The sequence below is a fragment of the Micromys minutus genome, assembly GCF_963924665.1.
Source record: "Micromys minutus genome assembly, chromosome: X".
Classification (NCBI taxonomy): Eukaryota; Metazoa; Chordata; class Mammalia; order Rodentia; family Muridae; genus Micromys; species Micromys minutus.
In genome coordinates this window covers 53055902-53079283 of record NC_137970.1, presented here as the reverse complement: position 1 = coordinate 53079283, position 23382 = coordinate 53055902, and the positions used below count along the sequence as shown (strand labels likewise).

Below are 23382 nucleotides of genomic sequence, written 5' to 3'. Positions count from 1 at the left end.
TGATTTTCTGTATACAATATGTCTAGACTCATGACAGACTGCATACACTTTATACATTCAATTGAATCATAGTTCCTCTCCATAATTACTCTTGGATACAGTATTATATTTTGGGGGTACACATTCTTCTGGAATTTCCCACGGTGCCTAAGTAAAACATTTCTGATCTGATCTGATCTATAGGTAAAATGTTCAAACATAGTACAGATTACTCTAAACACAAAACCGTTATTCAGGGTTATAATGAGTGAATAAGAAGAATGGTCAAACGTGTTGATTGTAGTCAAAGGCAAATTCTATTATAAACAAATGAACTAATTGTCTTACATGGGTCTGAGTATATGCTCAAGACTACGTAGCCAGAAAATTTATGGCATCACTGTGAACAGAGGTGAAAGGAGGGACTCTGAAGGCACACACACACACACACACACACACACACACATACACACACACACACACACACACACTTATATACTTTGGGTTTTTTTGTGTGAAACAATTCTAAAATCTACTTCTTGTGATTGTGAAACAGTTCTAAAATCTATCTCCCTACTAGTGTGGATGATAATGTGGCTGAAAGAAATAATGCAGATCTGAAATTTTCACACCCAGAACAGGAATGAATGTTCATTTTTATTCATTTCTACTGATTCTGCTTTGCCTTGAGAATCATATAATATGCTGTACAATATTTCTGCAAAACCTAGCACTACAAGTCTTTAAAATACAGTTTTGCATTTCTTTTACATACAATAACATTTAGTTCTTAATAGGATAGAACTTGGTGACTTTTAGTCTAGTCAAGAGGTTATGCAACTATTGCCACTTCCTAATCACAGAACATTTTCATCTTCCTCAAAGGAAATCCCACATTGCACAGCAGCCAATCGCCATCATTCCTTCCCTTCTGCTTTTGATAGTCATTCTTCTATTTTCTAGAAATAAGGCAAATGCAATTTGCCTTATTATTTATATTGCTCATGACGTTATCACATATAAGATGGTATCAATTCTTTTTTATTTATACACAAAATGCTATTTATTTATTTATTCTCTTTTTAATTAGATACTCTGTATTTACATTTGAGATGTTATCCCTTTACCCCACCCTACTCCCATCCTCCCTCCACCTCCAGTTGACTTCACAAAGGTGCAGTACCTTCTGATCCCCCTCTCCACCCCACTGCCTTGGCATTCCCCTACATTGGGATAACATGCCCTCTCTGGAACAAAAGCCTCTGCTCACATTGATGCCAGACTCTGCTATCTTCACCTACATACGAAACTGGATTAATAGGTCTCTCAAAGTGCGCATAAAGATTGGTGTTTTACTCTATGGGGTGTTATCAATTCTTACCTATAATACAGTTTTAACTCATATTAAAGCCTGTGAAAATATTCCATTTTTTTGGTGGCTAAATAGTCTTCTTTCGTATGCATGTTCAAATACAATGTACCACATTTTGTTTGTTTATTCATCAGCTGATGGACCTGTGAGTAACTTCTAATCTTTGACTACGTTTATGAAGGAAACTGCTACGACTATTTGTGTATATGCTTTTATGTTTCAGTGAAATCTTGATAGTATATTGTTGAAAATAAAAAGGTTAAATTTATGGTTATTTTTCACTCACAAAGCTCCGTAATTATACATTGTATCCCTAGATATGAAAAGCAATGCTCTTTCTATGCAAGGCAAACAAATGCTAAGCTACCTATCAAGAGCTTTATGAGGGGAAGGGGTTAAAATATTCAAAGGTAAAACTATGGCTCCGGAACTACATTTTTTGTTCATTTGCAACATCCAACAATCAATCCCAAATACTATGTATATTAATTCTGTTGATATTTACCCTTATCTCAACAGTGGATACCACCAGTGCTGTGACCCTCTGAAAATTTGCACTATTGAACCCATTTAATCTTGAAACTTTGGGAAATCTAAGTGCTTTGAGATAGTTTGTAAGTTCATTACATGAAGTGTTGAGATAATTAAGATGACTTCACAGTGAAACAAACATATTTTATGAAATAGGATGACATTTAAGTGGTAAATAATTTTAAATTATTTTTGGTGCTTTGACATAAAAATAGCCCCAATCTACAGTCACCAAAAGGTAATTCATGTTCACTGTTATGTATTCAGTCTGTGGTAGCTGTATTAACATGGGAAGATGAAGGCTTGCATTTTATTTATTTGGTCAAATGATCATAATTTGAAACCAATAATATTGCTCTCTTCATTACAATGATGTTGGATCCCGTATAGTTTAGTTTAGTGATTGCAAGTGATTCCTATGAACTTTTCTATCAATATGCCAATGTTAGACTATTCTTTTTATGATAAACGATCCCTTTCTGGGATTATAAATATTTTCTGGAAAATTACGAACCCTTTGAAAGACTTTCAAACAATAAGTCACCACAGGGAACAGGAGTAGATGTTAAAGAATTTACTGTTAATTCAAATGCTAACAATAGTCACATGGAAGAAAGTTCTTTGTTTGGGAGAAACAAGACAGCAGAAGGGGAAAGGTCATTGAGCCTAGTAAAATAGAAACTTTATCTGAGTGCAGTCAAATCAGACAAGACAAAAATGTGCAGTTTGTCTGATTTCTTATGGCTCATCAACATAGTCACGCCACACAGCAGGGACCAGGAAATCCAGTCCCCACCTCACATGCTCTACAGAAAATAGCAAGTAATTCCGTTGGGCCAGCCCTATGTGCAGCAGCTGCTAGATCCTTTCTTTTGAGAAAGGATGAAAAGGATACTCTGGCAGCCTTGAGGTCCCAAATGTGGGGCTTAGCTGTATAGGAGATCAGCATAACAAATTATTTTCAGGGCATAGAGAGTAAGTGAAAAACAATTTTTAAAAAGAAATAGCACTTATGCAAGTGTTAAAAAGTGAACTTGTTCTTACAATTTTACCACAGATTTTTCATTCCTTTATTTATTTATTTTGAAACACTTAATTATAAAGTACACAGGTTGAGAGAATAAGGCACACAGACAGGAACAAATACATGCTTTTACAATAAAAACAGCAGGCCTTGTGGAGCAAATAGTCATGAAACATTTTTTGGAGGGAAGGTTCCGTGTGAAGGAGTTGTGGAAGTTAAAGCCTGAGTTGGAGTCCCAAGAAGTGAAATTTAATTTTAAATCAAAATAGTCCTATTTTGTTGCAAGAAGCAAGGGAAAGATGTTTTTCACATCTTTTTCTTATTCTGTGGGGAAAGTTTCATTTCCAGCAGAATGAGATGATAGCCAAAGATGGACAAGAACAAGCAAAGAGACTCCTCCAGGGTTTTCTTTTTAAGTAACCCAAGGGAGAGCTGAGAGAAGGCTGCAGTGGCTGCAGCAAATGGAAAGGAACAGATGCAAACAGTATTGTCTGAGAAGACTTGGCAGAGCCCAGTGACTGATTAGACATGGGGGCGAGGAAAAGGGACCACATTGTTGGGTTTTTTTTTCTTTTAATATTCCTTCTTTCAATCACACACAAATGCTAAATGTTGTTGGCTCTTATTTTCCATTGAGATGATTTTACATTGCATTTTTCCCGTATTTTCTACCTCTGACGAATTTCACAGTGTCTTCTGAGATACTTAGAAACCTACCAGAGTGGTAATCAAAATAGTATTATTACTAGTTTCTTAGTGTCCATCAAATGCAAGGTGAACTCTGGCACATGTAGCAATTACAGAACTTTTAGCATCACAAAAGAGAAAAAAATTAAGTTGTATCATAAAAGCATAGAGTCATAGGCCTACATTCTGATTTTCTAGTAAAGAAAACTAACGTCAAAAGAGGAACTCGGACTAGAGGGTTTGTTGCTTGGATTTTTTTTTCAATATAGTTTACTTGGTAAAACTCATTTATTTACAGCATTTTTCCACAGTTCTCTTCCACTTTTACTGGGAGCGACAATATGCAATGTGACTAGAGGGTGACAGTTTCCTCAGCAAACAGCATGGAACCTAGCCAAGGGGTGTCTTTCATGATGAATGAGGTCCTGGTTTCTACTAGAAACACTATCACATAATATATCAGTTTTATGTCAAATGTTCTGAAGTTTTTTTTATAGTCTTTCCACTCAATGTGCTGGGGCCTCTTGTCTGGAGACCTTTTAAAAATATGACCAGAGGGCATTCAAAGAGAGTGAAATGATGATTTATAAAACTTCTTTTATGGATCATGCATGAAAATTGAAATATGTAAACCAAATTGTTTATTCATGTGTAAATTGCTGTTGCAAATCAATCTGTAGCCACACAGACAATGAGGGAACATACAAGGAACAACTGTGAGTTAATAGCCCTAACTTATGTGCTCAATTAGTGTCACATATTAAGAAAGCTTCACAACATGCCCCCAGGCCAGCATGGACATGTCCCAGCCTGCTTTCTCATGAACACCATACTGTCAGGATGTTCCAACCAAGACTGAAAGACAGCAGGTTCTGTGAGGATGGAGGGCAAACGGAGGGCATCCAGCGAAAGGAAAGAAAGGGAAAAGCCCAGACTGTTTGCTAGTGATAGCTGTAGACAGGATAATATCAGGTGGCTGTTCCATAATAATGGCTCTGTGCTTACTGTGACCCAGGGTAAATTATCCTAGTGTGACATTGGATCAGCCTGAAGGCCAGGCTACAGATTCCAATGGCCATCGCAAACACCTGTTCAGATTCTATGTCCAGCCAACCTCTCGGCAACGCTTTATTTAATTTTATTAATGATTTTCTTAAATTTTCATATTGTATGTTAGGGACATTAGTCACATGGAACCCAATGCTTTTAAATTAAAAACCCTTTAATACAGACTACACGGCCTACTATTCTTGGACTCAGGGGAAATAAACAACAACAACGAAAGCAAACCAACAATTCGGTATCAAAAGTTTGGGAACTAAAAATATCTATTTTTTTTAAATAAAAATATTACAAGGCAATGACAGTCATTATTTTTCTTGGACTATCTTTAAAAAGCATTTTTGAAGGAAGAGCCTAAGTTTAACTATCTGTAACAGCTGAAGGAGGAACAGATGCTAAACCCAACTGTCCAGGCATGAATGCAAGAGCCCTGTGCGGAGACTGACAAAAATAAAGGACTTCCAGGCTCTTTCGCTTGCTTACTGATTGGGAAATCAAGCTAGATATCACTTTTCTGAACAGCCAGAAAAGGGACTTAACCAACCTTGAAGGTTCCTGCCAACTCTTGTGATTTTGATCCCACGAGGTCCCATTCTTCTTAAGTTTGTTTTCAGAAGAGAAAATCCTCCAAACATAGTTATTTTGGTAGTGCTTTTCCTGAGGAGGAACAAGTACATTAATAACAATTATCTCATCTTTATAATTTCAGAAACTTTATTTGGGCATCATGATTTAGATTTTTTTTTTTTTTTACTAAAAGCTCTTCCCTTAATTTCCCAATAATGCACCCAATTGATAGATATTATATAATTATATTGTTAGAAAATTAATTAATCATCAAGGAATAGGAAGATGGCAGAGATGCAGTACCATCCTCACATTTTGTTTGTGTGCATTTTTGAATTGTGGTAGAGATTGGACCTTGCTGACACCAGGTAAGTGCTCTCCCACTGATCTGTAATCTGAACATATGTTTACTAATAGAAAGCACTTACTAGAAATTGAACATTTTTTATTGCTAAGCAAGCATCATTTTTCAAGGGAAAAGGCCAAACAATTTCATCAGACTTAGCTCTGTTGCCATAATAGAAAATCCAGTATATAAATAATGGGGGCCTCACAGCCTCAGCATTCAAAAACTATAGGCCTCCAAGCATAAGTCCCGTAATGGGCAAAAAGGATACAGAGAACGCTACAGTTCTCATGGAGTTCTGTTCATCATAACTTCAAAAACGACATAAAATGCAAATAGACCACAAGTAGTGAGGCTTCAAGTCCCATTTGGACCCTCTATGAATTTAATGGGGATTTCCGGTTCAAGAAAAGTATCCTATATAACCTAATCACTGTGCAGGGTAAACATGGCGGGGAATTAGAAGAGCGCTAGATGGTTCTTTTTCTTATGCTTGTTTAGAAAAAAAAAGAGGAAAAAGGAGCAAATTTAATTTCATTATATCTTAAAGAACATTGTTTTATTTATCCCCAACCCCCAAAGATAGACTTCTTATTTTGTAGTGAAATTTAGCAAATCTTCAGAATGTCTGAGGTTATGTGTAGATGGTGGTCTATTGGTGAAAGAGAGAAAAAAAAAGAACACCACCTTTTTGAAAAAAAATAGTATGTTTTCAAGTTAGTCACAAAGCACGGGGGCTCATTTTATCTTTGTAATTTGCAGAGGCTTCGAGGTCAAAAGGGACACAACAGCACTGTTGTTCAATGACTGTCTCAAAATGCACAGTCCTGTCAAAGCAAATTGGTTCATCAAACAGTAATTGATAAAAATATGATGGGCTACCTCATCTTTCTCTTTCTTTCATGTTCTGGGAGGAGAAGGTCTCTAGAGTCAGACAAGGCTGGCATCCAATTTACTATGCAGCTGAGGATGACTTTGAACTTTTGGGTCCTCATGTTTTTACTTCCTAAGAGCTCTGGGTACAGGAACATGCTAGCATACTCAGTTTTATAGGGCACAGGGCATCAAATCTCATGATATATGTACAGTAGGTAAGCACTTGTCAAATGAGGTACCTCCTCTGCCTGAATTCCCTATAATAAATAGTATACCACAATAGCAGCTGATCACTGATTTTATAACACCAGCTCATACTCTCATCAGCTGAATACTTGTTCTTATTCAAAGAGCTAATGTATAAAGCAATGACATTCATACTGAAAGAAGAGTATGTGGTTATGGACAAACTCCACCGAAATCCCGTCTTTACCTATGCATAGTAGAACTTGCATCCCTAACTTTTTAAAAATCAAATTATCAACTTGTAAGAGGTTCTGATTTTAATACTCAAATATTACATCTCTGGGAAAAGTGGGAAAGTTTCAGCTTTGACACCACCCATTTGGACTGGAAATACTTTTATGCTAGCTAGGTTCTTGGATGACTTCCATCTTAGAGAAATTGTTTGGAGTCCTTGGGGCTTTCAGTTCCCACCCTATCCCTTGTCACTCATCCTCTTTACCCTATTTTTCATAGGCAGAAGAAAAGGCTCTCCAGAAACATAATTAATGTGAGTAACTAGAAAGAGCAAAGTTTTCTTTCTTGGGTTATAATATTGAACACAAATAAAGATTGTGTTTAAAGTTTGCCACTTTCAGCAGCAATTTCAGTAACTTGGAAATTTAAAGCCCCAAGAGCTGTGATTAGTAAAGTATAATATCCTTTTTACATTCCAGGAAAAAGTACTCACAGTAAAATAGTAAAAATTTTATATTGCTACAGCCTTTTATTAAACAGTCTAAGAAAAACTGCACTAGAGAAAGGTAATGCTATAGAATATAATGCTGAGAACAGAGCAAAAGACGTGTAGCCTGCAATTTCTTAGCTCTAAACTTGAAAACTCATCTGGACATTTTTCTCAGGCCAAATCTAACTGTATTTCCTCATTCCTCCATGTGAACCCACGTTTATAGGCATTCGTGTAAGCAAAGAAGTGGGAAAGGCCTATAAACCAAAGAGTCAAAGCTAGTTTATCTCAATTAAAACAATCACTGTCTCTACAGTAAGAGTGTCTGTAAACAAACTGCAGAGTTCAAAACTGAACAGTAAGAGGAGGCTTTCTGCTTTCAGTGTCCCAGAACTGTGGGGATGTACTGATAAGGAGAAGACACTATGGGATTTCATGGGAGATGTTTACACAAAGTTTCTGATCCTTTTTTTCATTCTTTCTTCCTCTTCTTCCTGTCTCCCTCTTTTCTCTCTCTTTTCTTGTTTTAGTTTCCTCTCTTTTTTGGTGTAAGCACTTCTGGTTTCCATTTACTTTTTTTCTTTCTAGTACAGGAAACCATTTTTTCCCATAAAATATGCTTTTTCCTCAGATTCAAAAGTGACTTAATAAACCTCATCACTATTAATAATTCTATTCCTTCTGTTGATGATTGACTTACAAATTAAAGTATATTCTTCTTTGATTAATACAAATAGAGATGTTCTGAAGATCAGAGTACTGTGTTTATAACTAGTACTATAGACTAGACAAAGATCTGTATTGAAGTAAGGGGCACAGGCTAATATGATAGACTTTGTTTTTGATAATTCCAGCAAGGCTGACATTGATGCCTTTTATGAAAACCAAAGAACAATGATTTTATCACTGGATTATATGTTCTTATGCTGTTATGCAAATAAAATATCCTCATGCTCATATGTAAGGTTTCTCTGGGGAACCTTTCTCATGGTCTAGTTTAGAAAGTTTTATGGTCTTCATATTGGTTTACATGAAATCCCTTGGTGAGATAAAGGCCTCATATGGCAAGCTCTAGAGGTCATATTTTCAGACTGCTACTAATGGTATGTGATACGGGTGGTGAAAGGAAAGGGACACCTGTTATACCCTGAGCCAGATGATGTCTTGAATGGAATACTGAATGTGGAATTCAGAGATCTCTGCTACAACCCTCACTTTGCCACATCCCAATTGTTACAACTGTCCACAAATATGAACTGGGAAACTAAAATATGCCATGTACCAAAAGAAGCTGATGAAGAGTCTCCAAGTGGAAAGAGATTTTTACAGGGTTAAATTTAATGAGTGTCCCCAGATTCATGCCATTCTATAAAGATAAAACCAAGTGTGACTATTGTTGATGATTTTAAATGATTTTAATATATATCTATTTCATATTTCTGTATTTTCTATATAGCACAGAATTATGCATATATACAAGAAGTTCAGTGAAATAAAGAGTAAGAAAATATGGGCAATATAATTCATCTTGAATTTATATTTATTTTCCCTGTGTCTTTACAGAGGAAAAAATCATCAATAACTATTTAAATTCAATCGATAAATGCATGTGTCTTTGTTGTAATAGGCCATGATCTAAAAGCTGTAAAAATTCAAAGGTGAGTTAGATATAAATTGATAGATGTAAAAGAGATATATTTGAAATGACTATAGCACCAAACAATACTTAAAATCACATCATCATTCAAACCTAGGCCATTTTTTTTTTGCTTGAAAAAGGTGATTTTTTATTTATATACTTTTATTGGTTATTTTATGTTTACATTTCAATTGTTGTCCCCCTTCCAGGTTTCCCCTCTACAAGCCCCTATCCCATCCTCCCTCCCCCTGCCTCTTTGTGGGTACTTCCCGCACACACCCACCAATTCTCAACCCCATAGGAAGGACAAAGTTGAGTTTCAGAATCATTGTTATCGCTATGGAAGGAAAGTGTGTATATGCACATAAAATGATAGGAATACAAAGAGATAAAGAAAGACAGAAGCAGTCAGGGGAACAAAGAACAGTGAAAACAAATTCTGTACTTAGTTGATTCAGTGACTACTATAACTTGGATGTCAAGTGTATTCCAAAGGCCAGTGTATCCTTAGGGATTAGTTTTCTATCTGTTGTTACACTTTTGGGAAGTATGGGAATCATGATGAGGTAAGGTGAATTGAGTTTATCGGATCATGTTCTTGGAGGGAAATAATCTCTCTCTGTCTCTGTCCATTCCCCACTGTCTCCCTCTCTGAATCAGCTTCCTCAGCAAATGGTAGTCCCCTTTCCATTCCAAATAAGGCACACAACAATAGGGCCATGCAAGTATAGACTGAAGACTGTAAAATCATAAGCAAAAACAAACCTGTATCTTTCTCATTAGGTATGATAATCTTAAATATCATAAGGTTTGTTGACTTGTTTTCAGTCATCATCATATTCCCTCACATGTCATATCAGAGTTTACATTTTTTAAATATCTCCTGAATGAGCTGATAATATGGGACACTTTTACACAGATATAAATTTTTCTTACCTTTGTGTGCTTTAATAAGGTTCAATAACAGTTCTTAGGTTGTCTTGATTTATTCTCAAAATCTTCCATATAATACAAATAATATACTAATATGACTACATTAAATGCTTAAAATAAAAATGTAATGCTTAAAAGGAGACTAATGTTATCTTAGGATAACCTATCTATCCTGTGGCTGTCTTGAAAAGTTTACATGAATTTGACAAGTAAGCATTTCATTATCGAAGTCAGTAGAAGGTGTTTTTAAATGTTAAAGGTCAAGGGATAGTTAACAGTGGGAAAAGAAAAGACCTAATTTAGAATGAATACTGAGATTTGTATAGTTGTATAATAGAAATGGCTAGCTCAATTTATAAAATTAATTATTCTAATTCACCACTTATTTTGTGTTAACTTCCAAATAAGCATAATTTAAAATTACTTCTTTGCAAGATGGTGTGAGTACTTTTTCTATAGAATTCTTAATGTTTGATGGTTTACGACTTCATGCTTCAAAAGTGAACATTCTGAAAGGATAATTTCACAAGCTCAAAAGTCAAGACATATCATTGATGTCTTGATGAAAATAGCTAAGAATATGTCACACACTGCAGTGTTCTGTTATGTAAAAACTCCCATTTGCACTTATACAAAAACATGGCACCCACGCTTATATGTAAACAGAACTGTTCGTGAACCTTGAATTTAAATTACAGAAATCTCAAGCAGGGTACTGTAGTCATGGTCTGATTTGATATATTCAACCTGACAAGAAATGAAGCATGTACCGTGCACTTAAAGAATAACAACACTCTTGTTGAGAATGTTCTTTTGGCTTCCTTATCAAAACAGGATTTCATTTCAGAATATTTGAAGATATTAGTACATAGACATATTGATCTAATTTCAGCTTAACTTTAGTTTTAAAAGGTGAAGATGAAAACTGTGTTTGAAGAGGAATCAAAGTGAATCACTTGATTTAAAACAATTTGGAACTTTGAGTTCCTTAAGACCAAATTATAAGGTAAGAATATAATATGTTGAGCTAGCAGCAAAACTAAACATGTAGGCCAAAGTAACACTTGGAGCATATACATAGTATGCAACTGCTTCTGCTTGCTTTGAGTGGGATCAAAACTCTGAGTCACCAGTGCCTCTCAGTGCCCCTTGGTGAGGTATTATGGAGCTGCAGAAACAACTGGACATTCTCAAAAGCATTCCTGGAATAAGACTTAAGCTTCTCAGTTGCATTACTCAAGACTAGAAGTTCTGTAAGTTTGATCAGATAAAGCACACAGATATGGATTCAAGACTATATTTTAAAAATTCCCCAAGATAATTTGCAATGAGCTCATAATTCTTACACAATTTAGCATAAAGGGCACTGAAAGAGCAAACATTTTTTGACTTAGGTTTTTCACTAGCACAAACAGAGAAAAATAAAAAAAATGATTTTCATGAATTAAGTAGAGATTAACTTCAAGGATATGACCAGCTTTGAAAAGATGATTGAAAGTGTCCTCTTAATTATTAAAATGTATATTCCCTACCCACCCCCGATTTTTCTACATTTTTTTCTTTTTTTTTTTTTTGTATTTTTTCCTTTTTTGTATTTTTTCTTTCTTTTTTATTGAATATTCTCTGCATTTATATTTTGGATGTTATCCCCTTCTCCCAATCACATCCCCCCTCCCATTGCCTCCATGAAGGTGCTCCCTCTCCCAACCACCCTCTCCCACCTCAGCACCTTGGCATTCCCCTACACTGGGAAAACGCCTTTGCTGGACCAATTGATGCCAGACAATGCTATCCTCTGCTGCGTATGCACCTGGGGACTTGGGTCTCTCCATTCAAATTTATTGGTTGGTGTTTTAGTCCCTGGGAGCTGTGGTGTGTTTTGATGGTTGATAATTTTGTTCTACCCATGGGGTTGCAGACCCTGTCAGCTCCTTCGTTCCTTTCTCTAACTCCTTCATTGTGGTCCTTGTGTTCAGTCTGATAGTTAGCTGAAAGCATCCTCCTATGTATCAGTATAGCTCTGGCAGAGCCTCCAAGGAGGCCCACCCCCTATTTTAGAAGCACTCTCTTAGTATTCCAGGCTGGCCTGGACTTGCTATGTAGTCAAATCTGTCTTTGAATTCCAGATACTCCACCCCTGAGTTCTGGGACTACAAGCTTGAACCTCCAGCCTAACATATCTTCCTATTATAAGAGCTCCCAAGTTTAAAGAGAAAACCATAAATGGAGTGGAGAATTAAGAATCTATTTATGAAAGCAAGTTGTCTATGTCACCTTGAGTGAAGGGCCCGAGCTCTGCTCCTAGGATTTAACTACATGTGCAAGGGACTTGTGGATCTAGAAAAAAATAGCATGGCTCCTTAAAAGCTAAACTAAGCTCCTGGAGTTGTACCCAGAAATAGATGGCTTGTGAGCTATGCCTTTTGCTGCTCCTCTGCTGACTTAAGCAACTGCAGAATGTAGAAGCAACATGCTTGAAGAGGGGTACCTATAGTCAGTCATGAAGAGGCCAGGAAAGCTTTCAAAGGCTCCAAATGTAGTTAGTAATGAATAAAATCCTAAGCCGGAATCTGTTTTTACAATATGAGCAGGCAACTTTCCCTTTGCTGAACTAGTAAGTATGTTATTTTTCCCTGCTTTTAACCAGCTCCCTTCTTGAGTTTCTTTACCTGATTTTGTCTTTTAGTGGGAACAAACCATCGTGATTAGTAGTAGAAAATATGGAACCAGACCACCTAAGTTAGGATTTGATTTTGAGCAAGTTACCTATCCCTCAAAATTTTTTCTTAACAACGAAAGGAAGTTGATGTATCTCCTCAGTAGGATCACTGTTGGCAATTGAGTCCTCAGATAGTGAATCCTATCATTGAGAGGTGATTGGATCACAAGGACTAATCAGAGTTAATGCACTGATGGACTCATAAGTTGGTGGCCTTATTGAAAGATAGTGGACACTCTAAGAGGTAGGCCTCAATTGGATGAAGTAGGACACTAGGCACTTGAGTTGTTTTATCTTGTCTCTGGCCCATCTCTGGCTCTGCTTTGCAACCACCAGGAGATGAGCAGCTCCCTTACACCACACCCAACTGCCATAACTTTCTACCTCAAACACAAGAAAACCAGCCAACCATGGATTGTAACTTTTGAAACTATAAACCCAAATCAACCTTTTCTCTATAAAATAGTAAAGAATAGGGAAAAACGTTAAAGACTTTAGCAGAAAACACACTCAATTTTAGTGGGTTCTATTAATGTTTTTATTATTGTCAAGGGTGACATCACTGTGAAGATTATATCATTCAAATGCAAAAGCAAAATTATTTTTATTGTTTTCCTTAATATTTGTTCCAGTATTGGATATTTTAATTTTCTCCTGAATCTCTTTAAAAAGGCATGACTTACTTTTGGTATGTCAGCCTTCAACATGATTAACTGTCTCTTAACTGGGATATATAACATTGTCTCCTAATTGGTTTCCCAACTTATAACCTGTTAAATTAATTTTCCTAGGATTCTAGATATAAAACCACTACAGTTAAGTTAAGGATTAGTACAGTCACAAAAGCATTGGCTGCAGATGGAATTACTCCACTACTTTGTTATGTCTTCCGAAATAGTTAATAGAGTTGATACATCTTTGTATGCCACAAACATTGAAGGACCCATGGCATATATGTTTTAGCAATCTGTGCAGTAATAATTCACTTTACAAAGGAAAAGTCATGGTCATTTTGCTAATTTTCACATTACCATCACAATTTACAGTACAGACCATGTACTACATCGTTAGTTAACAATGAATAAAAAGATAAATGTGATAATGAGTGGAATTTTATCATAGATGCTTCTAATAACTTCAGAATAGTAGATTGGATATGTAATAACTTCAGAAGATGATTCAAAGAGAGTTGACATGGTTACTTAACATCCAATTGCATGCCATGTTCCACTCAGCCAAGTCATGTTAATTTAGTCATCATTTGGCATGTGCGAACAGGGAACTCATTTATAAATGTGAATAGTGTGCATTCAGACAGGATTAACAATGTGAGCTGGATGCAACATGGCAGCCAGATCCCCTCCAGTGTCCAAAGACAAGAAAGTTGAGACATTTATGCTAAGAAACAAGAACTTGCTTCTGTGAAGGAGACAATTCAAAAAAAGCTTAGTCAATGTGAAACATTTTTAGTAGATAGAAATTTATTTATTGGTGTTTCAACTAAATGAGCAAGTTGTGAGCATATATTTTTAAATTAAAAATGCATTTAACTTCTTGAAATGGACAAATGCTTATTAACCTAGGTTGTTATTGCTAAATTATTATTTCAAAACCTGCACAACAATAATTCCCTACCCAATACACGCGCGCGCACACACACACACACACACACACACTTGTGCATATGCATACAGAGAGAGAGAGAGGATGGAGAGAGAAAGATAGGTACTGAAATATATAAATGGTTGGGGAGGAGGTAAGGGGTGCATCTGACAAGATGACACTATGTCTGTATTACATATCACCAACAGAAGGAAAGATTCTTTGGGAGGTATACCTGGCATTGTGAAAAGGGAGCATGGTACTAATAATTAAAAGATGGTGGATAAACCATTCCAAAGTGGGATTTTCAGAGAAAAAACTTGGAAGGGGGATAACATTTGAAATGTAGATATATAAAATAACCAATAAAGATAAAAAATTAAAAATTAAGTTATGCATAAATACAAGTGACTATGTTTAGGAGTTTAACTTTGTCCAGGAAGAACTATATCTAGACCCTGAGATTGTTTACGAGTTATATATTGAAGCTGAAAGATTTTTAAGCAGTCAAAAATAAAAAGGCTCTATAAGCTTGAAATATATATGTGGTACAGATTCAAACGGAGTCCTAGTGTAACCAATCATGTCATTTTCTCTTACTTTTCTGAATAATACAACATGGACATCTTCCTGCTTTCTTATACATGATCCCCCAATAGCACAGTACAGAGAAGGAAACAGTGCCTGAGGAGATCAGGTAGTTTACCTAATGCTACTTACCAAGCAAGTGACCAAACACTCTCTTCGGGAGTTATCAGAGTTTGAGTCTTCTTTTTGAACAAATGGGAAAAAAAAATGGCTGCTCCTCCTGCCTTAGCACATTTCAGGACAGATAATAAGAAAATAGCAAATTCTTATCTGATCCAACAGCTTGTGTTTCCTAGATAAGTGTGTGGAAATAGGTCTGTGTTCAGTGATGTAGGTGTGGGTCAGTGTAGTAAAGTTCCTAACTAAGTTATAAAAGTTTTTCCCAACAGAGGGCAACTGGAAAAAGAAACATGCTGGGAAAACTTAGATTTTTCTATGCCTAAACTAAGGATTGCCTGACAAATGTTGAATTATAATAGTCAGACTTAAGTAAAAAGTGAAAGAGCAAAAGATGCCAGTGTTTCTAAGTAAACTCTAACATCCTGCTTCTAAGGTCCTGACCCTGTACGAAGCACAGGCTCCTCACTGTTCCTCTCCATCCAGAGTCCCATCTGTGACCTATCAGAGAATTTGAACTCTTTCTTAGCAAAGCCCCCACAGTCAAGACAGGAGAGGGCTTTAGAGGCAAAACAATCTCCATGGGAAAATCTCCAAGTTAGAATTTCTTGGACAGAAGGGAAGCAACTCAGCATATTCAAGTCTGTTCAGTGAAGTTGATGAGTAGGTGGGGAATTCTCTAGTAAAACGGTGTTTTGTTTGCTTTTGGGGGGCTTTGTTTTGTATTGCTCCCTTCATACAACGGACCTCTATTCTGCTTTACGGAGCTTGGCTATTTATAAACTCTCTACCACCAACACTAAATCACCAACCACCACAGCTTGAATTTCATTAGTTAGTCTCTGTCTGTCACCAGTTTAGGAAAGCAGACTGAAAAAACAATTTAACTCTTCTAGATGAATATCCTTGGACATGTTTACAATGCTTTGTAAGCCAGTCCCTCGGAGGTTATTTTTTCTATGAGCTACACCAGCTTCTGCTTAAACTGTGTATGCCCTACCTCCCTAAACACATAGGTGCACAAGCCCCTGCTTTTTCCCTGCTGGTTACACAGCTGCTGGCTGAAGAGAAACAGGCTCTGGGCTGAGACCTTCCTCCGGCCATCCGGACCCAGGGAGACTGAAAAGATCTGGGTTATTTCACTGATTCCTTAGGAAGGAGTTTTCCACCCTCCCTTGTCTGGATCGCATCATGTCCTGTCTGTAAAATGAGGAGTTAGGGAGACAAAAGCCCCCGTCTTCCTCATCTAACATTGCTTTAAGTTGGAAAATTAAAATTATAAAACAAAACAAAACAAAAACCATGAAAGAAAAACAATGTTGGGCAAGGGAAGCAAACAACTACACACTAACTTCTAGGTGTTCTTTAAACAGACGATAGTGTAAAGGTGGATAACAGTCAGAGAACTGTGCTTTCTGGCCTGGGTGGGTTGCAGAACTCAGAAACCTTGGGTTGGCTCCAAGTTACAGTTCTGGGCCCCGCGGGGGGCCAGGCCCAAGTTTGGGAAAACAGAGTCAAAGTCAGGGGCTATTGTGGTCCAAACAGAAGCAGAAAGACACGACAGGCAGGCTTCCTTCCTGCCCTGCTCTTATCTGAGGGTGCAGAAGGCAGTAGGAGCATGCCTGGGGTGCAGGTAAGGCATGTCTACCCTAAACCGGCCATCAGCTCCAGTTCCCCTCTCTTCCCAGCTAGCAACTTCCCACCCCCACTTGCTTCCACTGCAGAGCTCTGGCCCCCTCCTGCTCCTCCCTCAGCACCTCCCTGGCCCCGCCCACGCTCTCCCACCCATCCCAGGACTGCGTCATAAGTAAGCCCAGACCTGAGCTCGCTGCAGGCTGTTGAAGACTGGGAGACTAAGTGCTGCTCGAGCTAGCGCGGTCCTCTCCTCTTCCAACCTGCAGCCCAAGATACTGATTCGAGCCGCGCCTTACCGCGCAGCCCGAAGATTCACCATGGTGAAGATCGCCTTCAACACCCCCACGGCGGTGCAAAAGGAGGAGGCGCGGCAAGATGTGGAGGCTCTGGTCAGCCGCACTGTCCGAGCTCAAATCCTCACTGGCAAGGTAGTTCCCACTGGGCCCACCTCTGTCCTCTGGGGTTTGGGGATGGAGAGAAAAGGGGGGAATATGCAGGTATAGAGAACAAACTGTTTGGCTGCCCTGCAGCCCTAGAGTTCCAGGCAGGCCGATCTGCACTGTAAGTTGAGTGGGTCACCTTTTACTCTGCTTCAACTCATCCCCTCTGTATTCGCGCGATTCTGTCGCTTAACACTACCTACCCCAGGAAGTTGTTAGAAGGAGTTTGAAGCAATTCCTGCGTGCCATTTTGTTCTGAGAAATGGGTTATGAAATTATGCAGAAACACAATTATAGCTACAGTGGCAGAGCAGCCACACGGGGTGAACAAGGGCAAGAGACTTAACTGTTCGTTATTTTTGACGCGGGTGAAATGATATGAATCTGTGTCTTTGTAGGATTGCCTTTATGGAGGTCGAATGGAGGCAAGGGGCAGCCTGAACTCCAAACTGTATGTGTTGGGGAAAGTGTGTATCTATGCGCGCGCGCGCGTGTGTGTGTGTGTGTGTGTGTGTGTGTGTGTGTGCGCGCGCGCGCGCGGGCGTGTGTGTGTGTGCACGCGCGCACTCACACACACAGTATTTTAGTTAGGTAGTGTTAACGGTTAGATAATGGAGCTATTAAAATATATTGGTTTTAATTCTTGACAAAAAAAGTTTAAATATAAAACTTGAGATTCTCTTCTTTTGGTTGTTATTTCTTTTGATCAAGATTCCTCATATAGACATCTGAAGCATATCCATGTTGCAATTTAAACAATTTATTTTCCAGGCACTGGAGAAGTTCTCTCCTCCTAGGTTGTTTATCTAGTGGAATTTATATTTCCTTTAAACGCCAACGATGTTTGGAGTGTCGATAAACTCTTTTTTTTCCTCAGTAAAATCTTAAGTTTTAAAAAGCGATCATATTTTCTTCTACATCTGTGGAATCTGCAGTACTGGAGCTCGATGTGCCCTAACTTGTCCTGTTGTCTTTAGAGTTTTCTCTTTTAGGTTCAGACTGGATATTTGAAAAGTGCTTTGAGTGACATCTGAATTCAAGTAGTAAAACTTAATTATGCATACAATTTGGAATGCCAATGTGCTGCCGCCGAACTTTCATCACGGAAACTTTCAATATTTAACTGTGCAATCAAACTAGCTTTTGTGTATCACACATTTTAGAACTCAAAAGTAACACCCCCTTGCATTGTTGAGGTTTTAATTAAATGACACAAGGTCAAAAATATGTAGTTGTCTTCCTACTAATTTTGAAAATGAACCACGGCCAGATTTGAGGGGAGGGCTAAGTACATGCCAGTAGTTAAAAATAGCCAAACAGTAATCCCTTTTTCCCCTCACCACCAAAAACTACATGGCTTGTAGAAAGATTCAATTAATATGTAATACTTCTCCCAGTCCTGTGGTGTGATGGGAACTAAATAAAAAGAAACCTTTCACGTTGATTATATTTCTTTGTTAGATTTTAGAAAAGCGACAATAGAACCCTATCCCGGCCACTTTGTCAGTAATACATGGCACATTACTTTGCAATATTTGGATTAGGCCTGATCAACAAAGATTGAACACATTGGATTAATATTGGCAAATGATGTCCAGTAACTTTTAAAACACACTTCAAAAAATTAGCTATGATAAATTTATTCATTCAACTACACTGAATTCTAACAAAATTAAGTGAAAACAAAAGAAATTCTTATTCCTACGAACTGGGGGAATCTAGTGAAACCAAGACCCCATACTTTAATCATGCTAAATAATAAACTTCCTGAATTATTGGAAAAGAGAAATTAAATTACAGTTCAATTCTTCTGTCTCAATAACAAGGAAAAATTCATTCCTCAAAGAATTTCAAATTAAGCTATTATGTGTCTTTTAGCAAGTCTTTTCATCTTTCTGCACATAAATTTAATTATACAAAATGTCTCTAAAATCCTACAGCTGTATTACAGTAGCTTCCAATCAAAAGTTAAAGTTCAGTTTCTGTAGTGCTAAGTGTTATATACATTTTTAATGAAAATAATTAAAACATTTCAGTGCATGTTGAATATAACTGATGAAATAAGCTTCAATAAACTTAAGAAAATATGAAACTCAAATTTTGACCTTTAAATAAAAATTATTTTGAGAGCAAAATTATCAAATAATTTTTTACCCTGGCCTTTTCCATATTAGCAGGCATTTGTTTTAAAACCAAATTTAATATAAGGTCAGTTAAATGTCCATACATTATAGAAATTTCATGAAAAATTCCAATGGAAGACCAACTAAAATAATTATTTAATATCAGCTTGAATTATCAGAGCTGAGATTTCCTGTCTTCACTAATTTTATTATTAAGATATGGTGTGGCCGCAGGGAATATTGTGACATGCAAATTAAAAATAGTAGGCCTTGCAGTTCCATGCCCTATGGGGGGCACATTTAATCGCTTACTTTTTTTGATATCTCTTTTTAGAATTCTTCAGCAAATTATTGATTTCACAGAATGTTTAGATTACTGCTTCATGGACAACTTTGTATGTAGCAAATTCTCTACATTCAAACCTAGTGTTTAATCTAAGACTTGGAAAATAACATTACTGCAGTCTATAGGATAATGGATAATACCAGGAAGCATTATATTTAAAAAATTAAGAATATTAATTAATCAATTAATTTCTAAAATGAAAAAAATAACTCTTTCCCAACTTGACAATAAAGCGTTTTGAAAACTAGCCAACAAATTGAAGGCTACCTTTAAGTTAATAAACTGATTTCTAAGCAAATAGCAAAAAATCTATCTCTGTATTTCAGAAAGCCAGTGTTTATAAAAATATATTTAGGTCCAATTACTTAAAGAACATACTTTGTGCAGACAAGCTGTACTATATCATATCCATAGTTAAAAATGCTATTGTATCCATTAAACATGTATTAAAAGGGTAGGCCTATATTAAATGTTATAATAAAAATATAATATGTCATTATACAAATTAACAATTATTTTAATATAATTCTACAAGTGCATATTTTGAAATAATGTTATATCTCTATTGAAGTTTGGAAATGCTAGAAGGAAGGCTAGGGTAGGTGAAGATACCCTCTACATATTTACATCAGAAATTGCCTTGAAGTGATATTTGATTAGAAAGTCTTTGTTTATTTTTAAAATATCTTAGGTTTTAAGGGTGATAAATTGCACATAAAGGCAACTGTCTGAAAGTTTAATCCCGTTTTGTTTTCTATTTTGCTTTTTAATGAATAGGAGCTCAGAGTGGTCCCGCAAGAGAAAGATGGCTCTTCTGGGAGATGTATGCTTACTCTCCTAGGCCTCTCCTTCATCTTGGCAGGCTTGATTGTCGGCGGGGCCTGCATTTACAAGTACTTCATGCCCAAGGTAATAATTCTAATTCTTAACACTTTGAATTACTAATTGCAATACATTTCATTATCAACATAAATAATTATGTGGTGGTAACTAGAGAAGTGAAGTCTTGAGGGACGTTTTTAAATTGCCGTTCAATCTCTGCTATTGCTTAGGCTTCATGATGCTAACTATAATGAAGAAGCCTCAGATTAACACAGGACGAGTCATTGGCATGAGTCTTAGAAACAATGCAAGTGTCCTGGTGGTGAATATTAGAAACTTTTTACTCCCCCATTTCTGTCTCTTAGAGCACCATTTACCACGGTGAGATGTGCTTCTTTGATTCTGAGGATCCTGTGAATTCCATTCATGGAGGAGAGCCATACTTTCTGCCTGTGACTGAGGAGGCTGATATTCGTGAGGATGACAACATTGCAATCATTGATGTGCCTGTTCCCAGCTTCTCTGATAGTGATCCTGCAGCAATTATTCATGACTTTGAGAAGGTTGATGTCTCTTTCTTACAGCTATTTAAGAATTTTCTCTCTTCCCTACATCATTGAAACGCAATAAGTCTATTCAAAAATGAACATCTTTTTGAAGAAAAACCCTTTCACTGTGTTGTTATTGAGTAGAAAGTGGTGAATTTTCAAGCTATTTGTTCAAATGGTACTTAGTAAATCTGCAATATTAATACCCATCTTTTCCCACCTTCCCAACAGGGAATGACTGCTTACCTGGACTTGCTTTTGGGAAACTGTTATCTGATGCCCCTCAATACTTCCATTGTTATGACCCCAAAGAATCTGGTGGAGCTTTTTGGCAAACTGGCAGTATGTATTTTAGAGATCAAATTTTTCTATAAGCTTTTCCAAATAATTTTGCTTCGTTATTCTAGAAAAAATTAATGAGTTGGGCCAGACATTCCATTTCGTTGAAATATTTTTGAATGAAAAGTGTATGCTGTGCCAAGATAGATGGAACTGAAGTATTCTATATTAAGCAATGTAAGCCTGTCAAACAGACAAGTACTTTATGTTCTCCTTCATAGGTAGTAGCTAAAAATATTCACCTGAACACAAAACACTGATTAATAGAAGTTGAGAAGGGAAAGTGTGTAGTGGGAGGTGGATAAAGAGAGGTTGGATTTGATCAATGCATGCAGTGTATATGTGGAAATAGCACACTGAACTTGAAACCCATAAATGCAGATGTGTATGATAAAAATAGTATCGTATATAAAACTGGTCTAAATGAATTCCATTTTTAATAATGCCTATTTTTAAAAGACTATAAGTAGGAATTTAAATGCTGTCTTTGAGAATGTATCATTTTAACCTCTTTTCTTTTTATTTACAGAGTGGCAAGTATTTGCCTCATACATATGTGGTTCGTGAAGACCTGGTGGCTGTGGAAGAAATTCGTGATGTTAGTAACCTTGGTATTTTCATATACCAACTTTGCAACAACCGAAAATCCTTCCGCCTTAGACGCAGAGACCTCTTGCTGGGTAAGCAATTTATTCTTATTGGATGAGTGGAAGAGAGTGAAGGCAGACTATATGGGAATATGGTTTCTTGAGCACACAAAACTCAAAAGACATTTTTATGCCTTAACAGGTTTCAACAAGCGTGCCATTGACAAATGCTGGAAGATTAGACACTTCCCCAATGAATTCATCGTTGAAACCAAGATCTGTCAAGAGTGAAGGGTGACAGATAAAGAGTATCCTTGGTAAAAAGAAGTCAGAACCTTCCTGTCTGACTTTGATATTGAAATTGAGGGGATACTCAAGTTATTTACTCATGCATTTACTCTATTGCTTATACTGGAAAAGGAAAGGGGGGGAACTACTAACCACTGCAAGCGATTGTCCAATTCTAGTTCAATTGACAGTGCTTGATGTTTTCAACAAATCAAATGATTATCTTTTCTCTTGAATTTATAGGGTTTAGATTTCTGAAAGCAGCATGCATGTGTCATCTTACTCTCCTGACAATAAAGCCCATCTTCTGGTTTTATTTAAAGCAAGTTCTTGACAAAATCACTTGTCTAGAGCATGCTTTAAATTTAAAATATTTGAAATTTGTTTTTGACATTTTTGTGTGAAGCGTGTCAAATCTCTTACCATTCTTTTGTTTTCTTCTTCATTGTGTTCAACTCTCCTGATTTCAGAAGTTACATTTTTGCATTTCTATCAGGTGCTGTGTAACGAATCTGACTGATATGTGAACAATCTTCATGAGGAAGCAATTTTTTACTCATGTAATGATTCTTTCTCACTGATATCTGTATTGTGAAATCCACAGAACTGTACAGGTGCTGAATGCTGTAAGGAGTTCTGGTTGTATGAATTCTACAACCCTATAATAAAGTTTACCATATTCAATCATGTTTTATTTTCATTTCTTGACAAATCCTTAATGTGGAAATTATTTATTTAGCTTTTGTTTACATGAATCAGTTATAAAATTATGAACATAACACTGCTTTCATTCCCATTTCTACATATTTATGTTTCATGGACTCATATTTCCTCATTTTAACTCTCTATTGCATTATACATATCTTATACCTTTCTTGCCATATTGAAAATGTTTTGCTGGTTTTCCTTTAAAAAATATGCAAACAAATGCATGTGTAGCAGCTCACCAAAGATAAAAATTGAACAAGGCATTGAAACTTTTTGAAGTTAAATTAATTATTTAGTGTGGGGGTGTGTGCCAAGGCAAGCATGTGGAGGTCAGAGAACAGCTTTCTCGAGGAGATTCTCTCCTTCCAACTGTGCATATTTGCCAGGGATACAACTTAGGCCCTTAAGTTGTCAGGCTTGTTGAAACATGTTCTTTAACCTTTGGGCCTATAGTGGTTCAACAATGATGATTTTTAACAATTTCAAAGGCTTGACATCTTTACAAGTTTACCTAGAAGTATAAACTCTGCCCCAAGTAGAATAGTACAATGGTTTCTTTTCTGTTTGATGGTAGTGAGTATTGCTCAATTTCAA

The 23382-nt window shown here is 36.7% G+C and overlaps 1 protein-coding gene across 1 annotated transcript; it reads left to right on the top strand.

The window, feature by feature from the left end:
• Positions 1-16772: 16772 nt before the first annotated feature.
• ITM2A (integral membrane protein 2A) lies at positions 16773-22758 on the top strand. The gene is made up of 6 exons (XM_080909637.1): positions 16773-17015; positions 20274-20405; positions 20684-20881; positions 21098-21208; positions 21735-21885; positions 21995-22758. The coding sequence occupies exons 1-6, from the start codon at positions 16905-16907 to the stop codon at positions 22081-22083; spliced, it is 792 nt and encodes a 263-aa protein (XP_080765763.1). The 5' UTR covers positions 16773-16904; the 3' UTR covers positions 22084-22758.
• Positions 22759-23382: the final 624 nt, after the last annotated feature.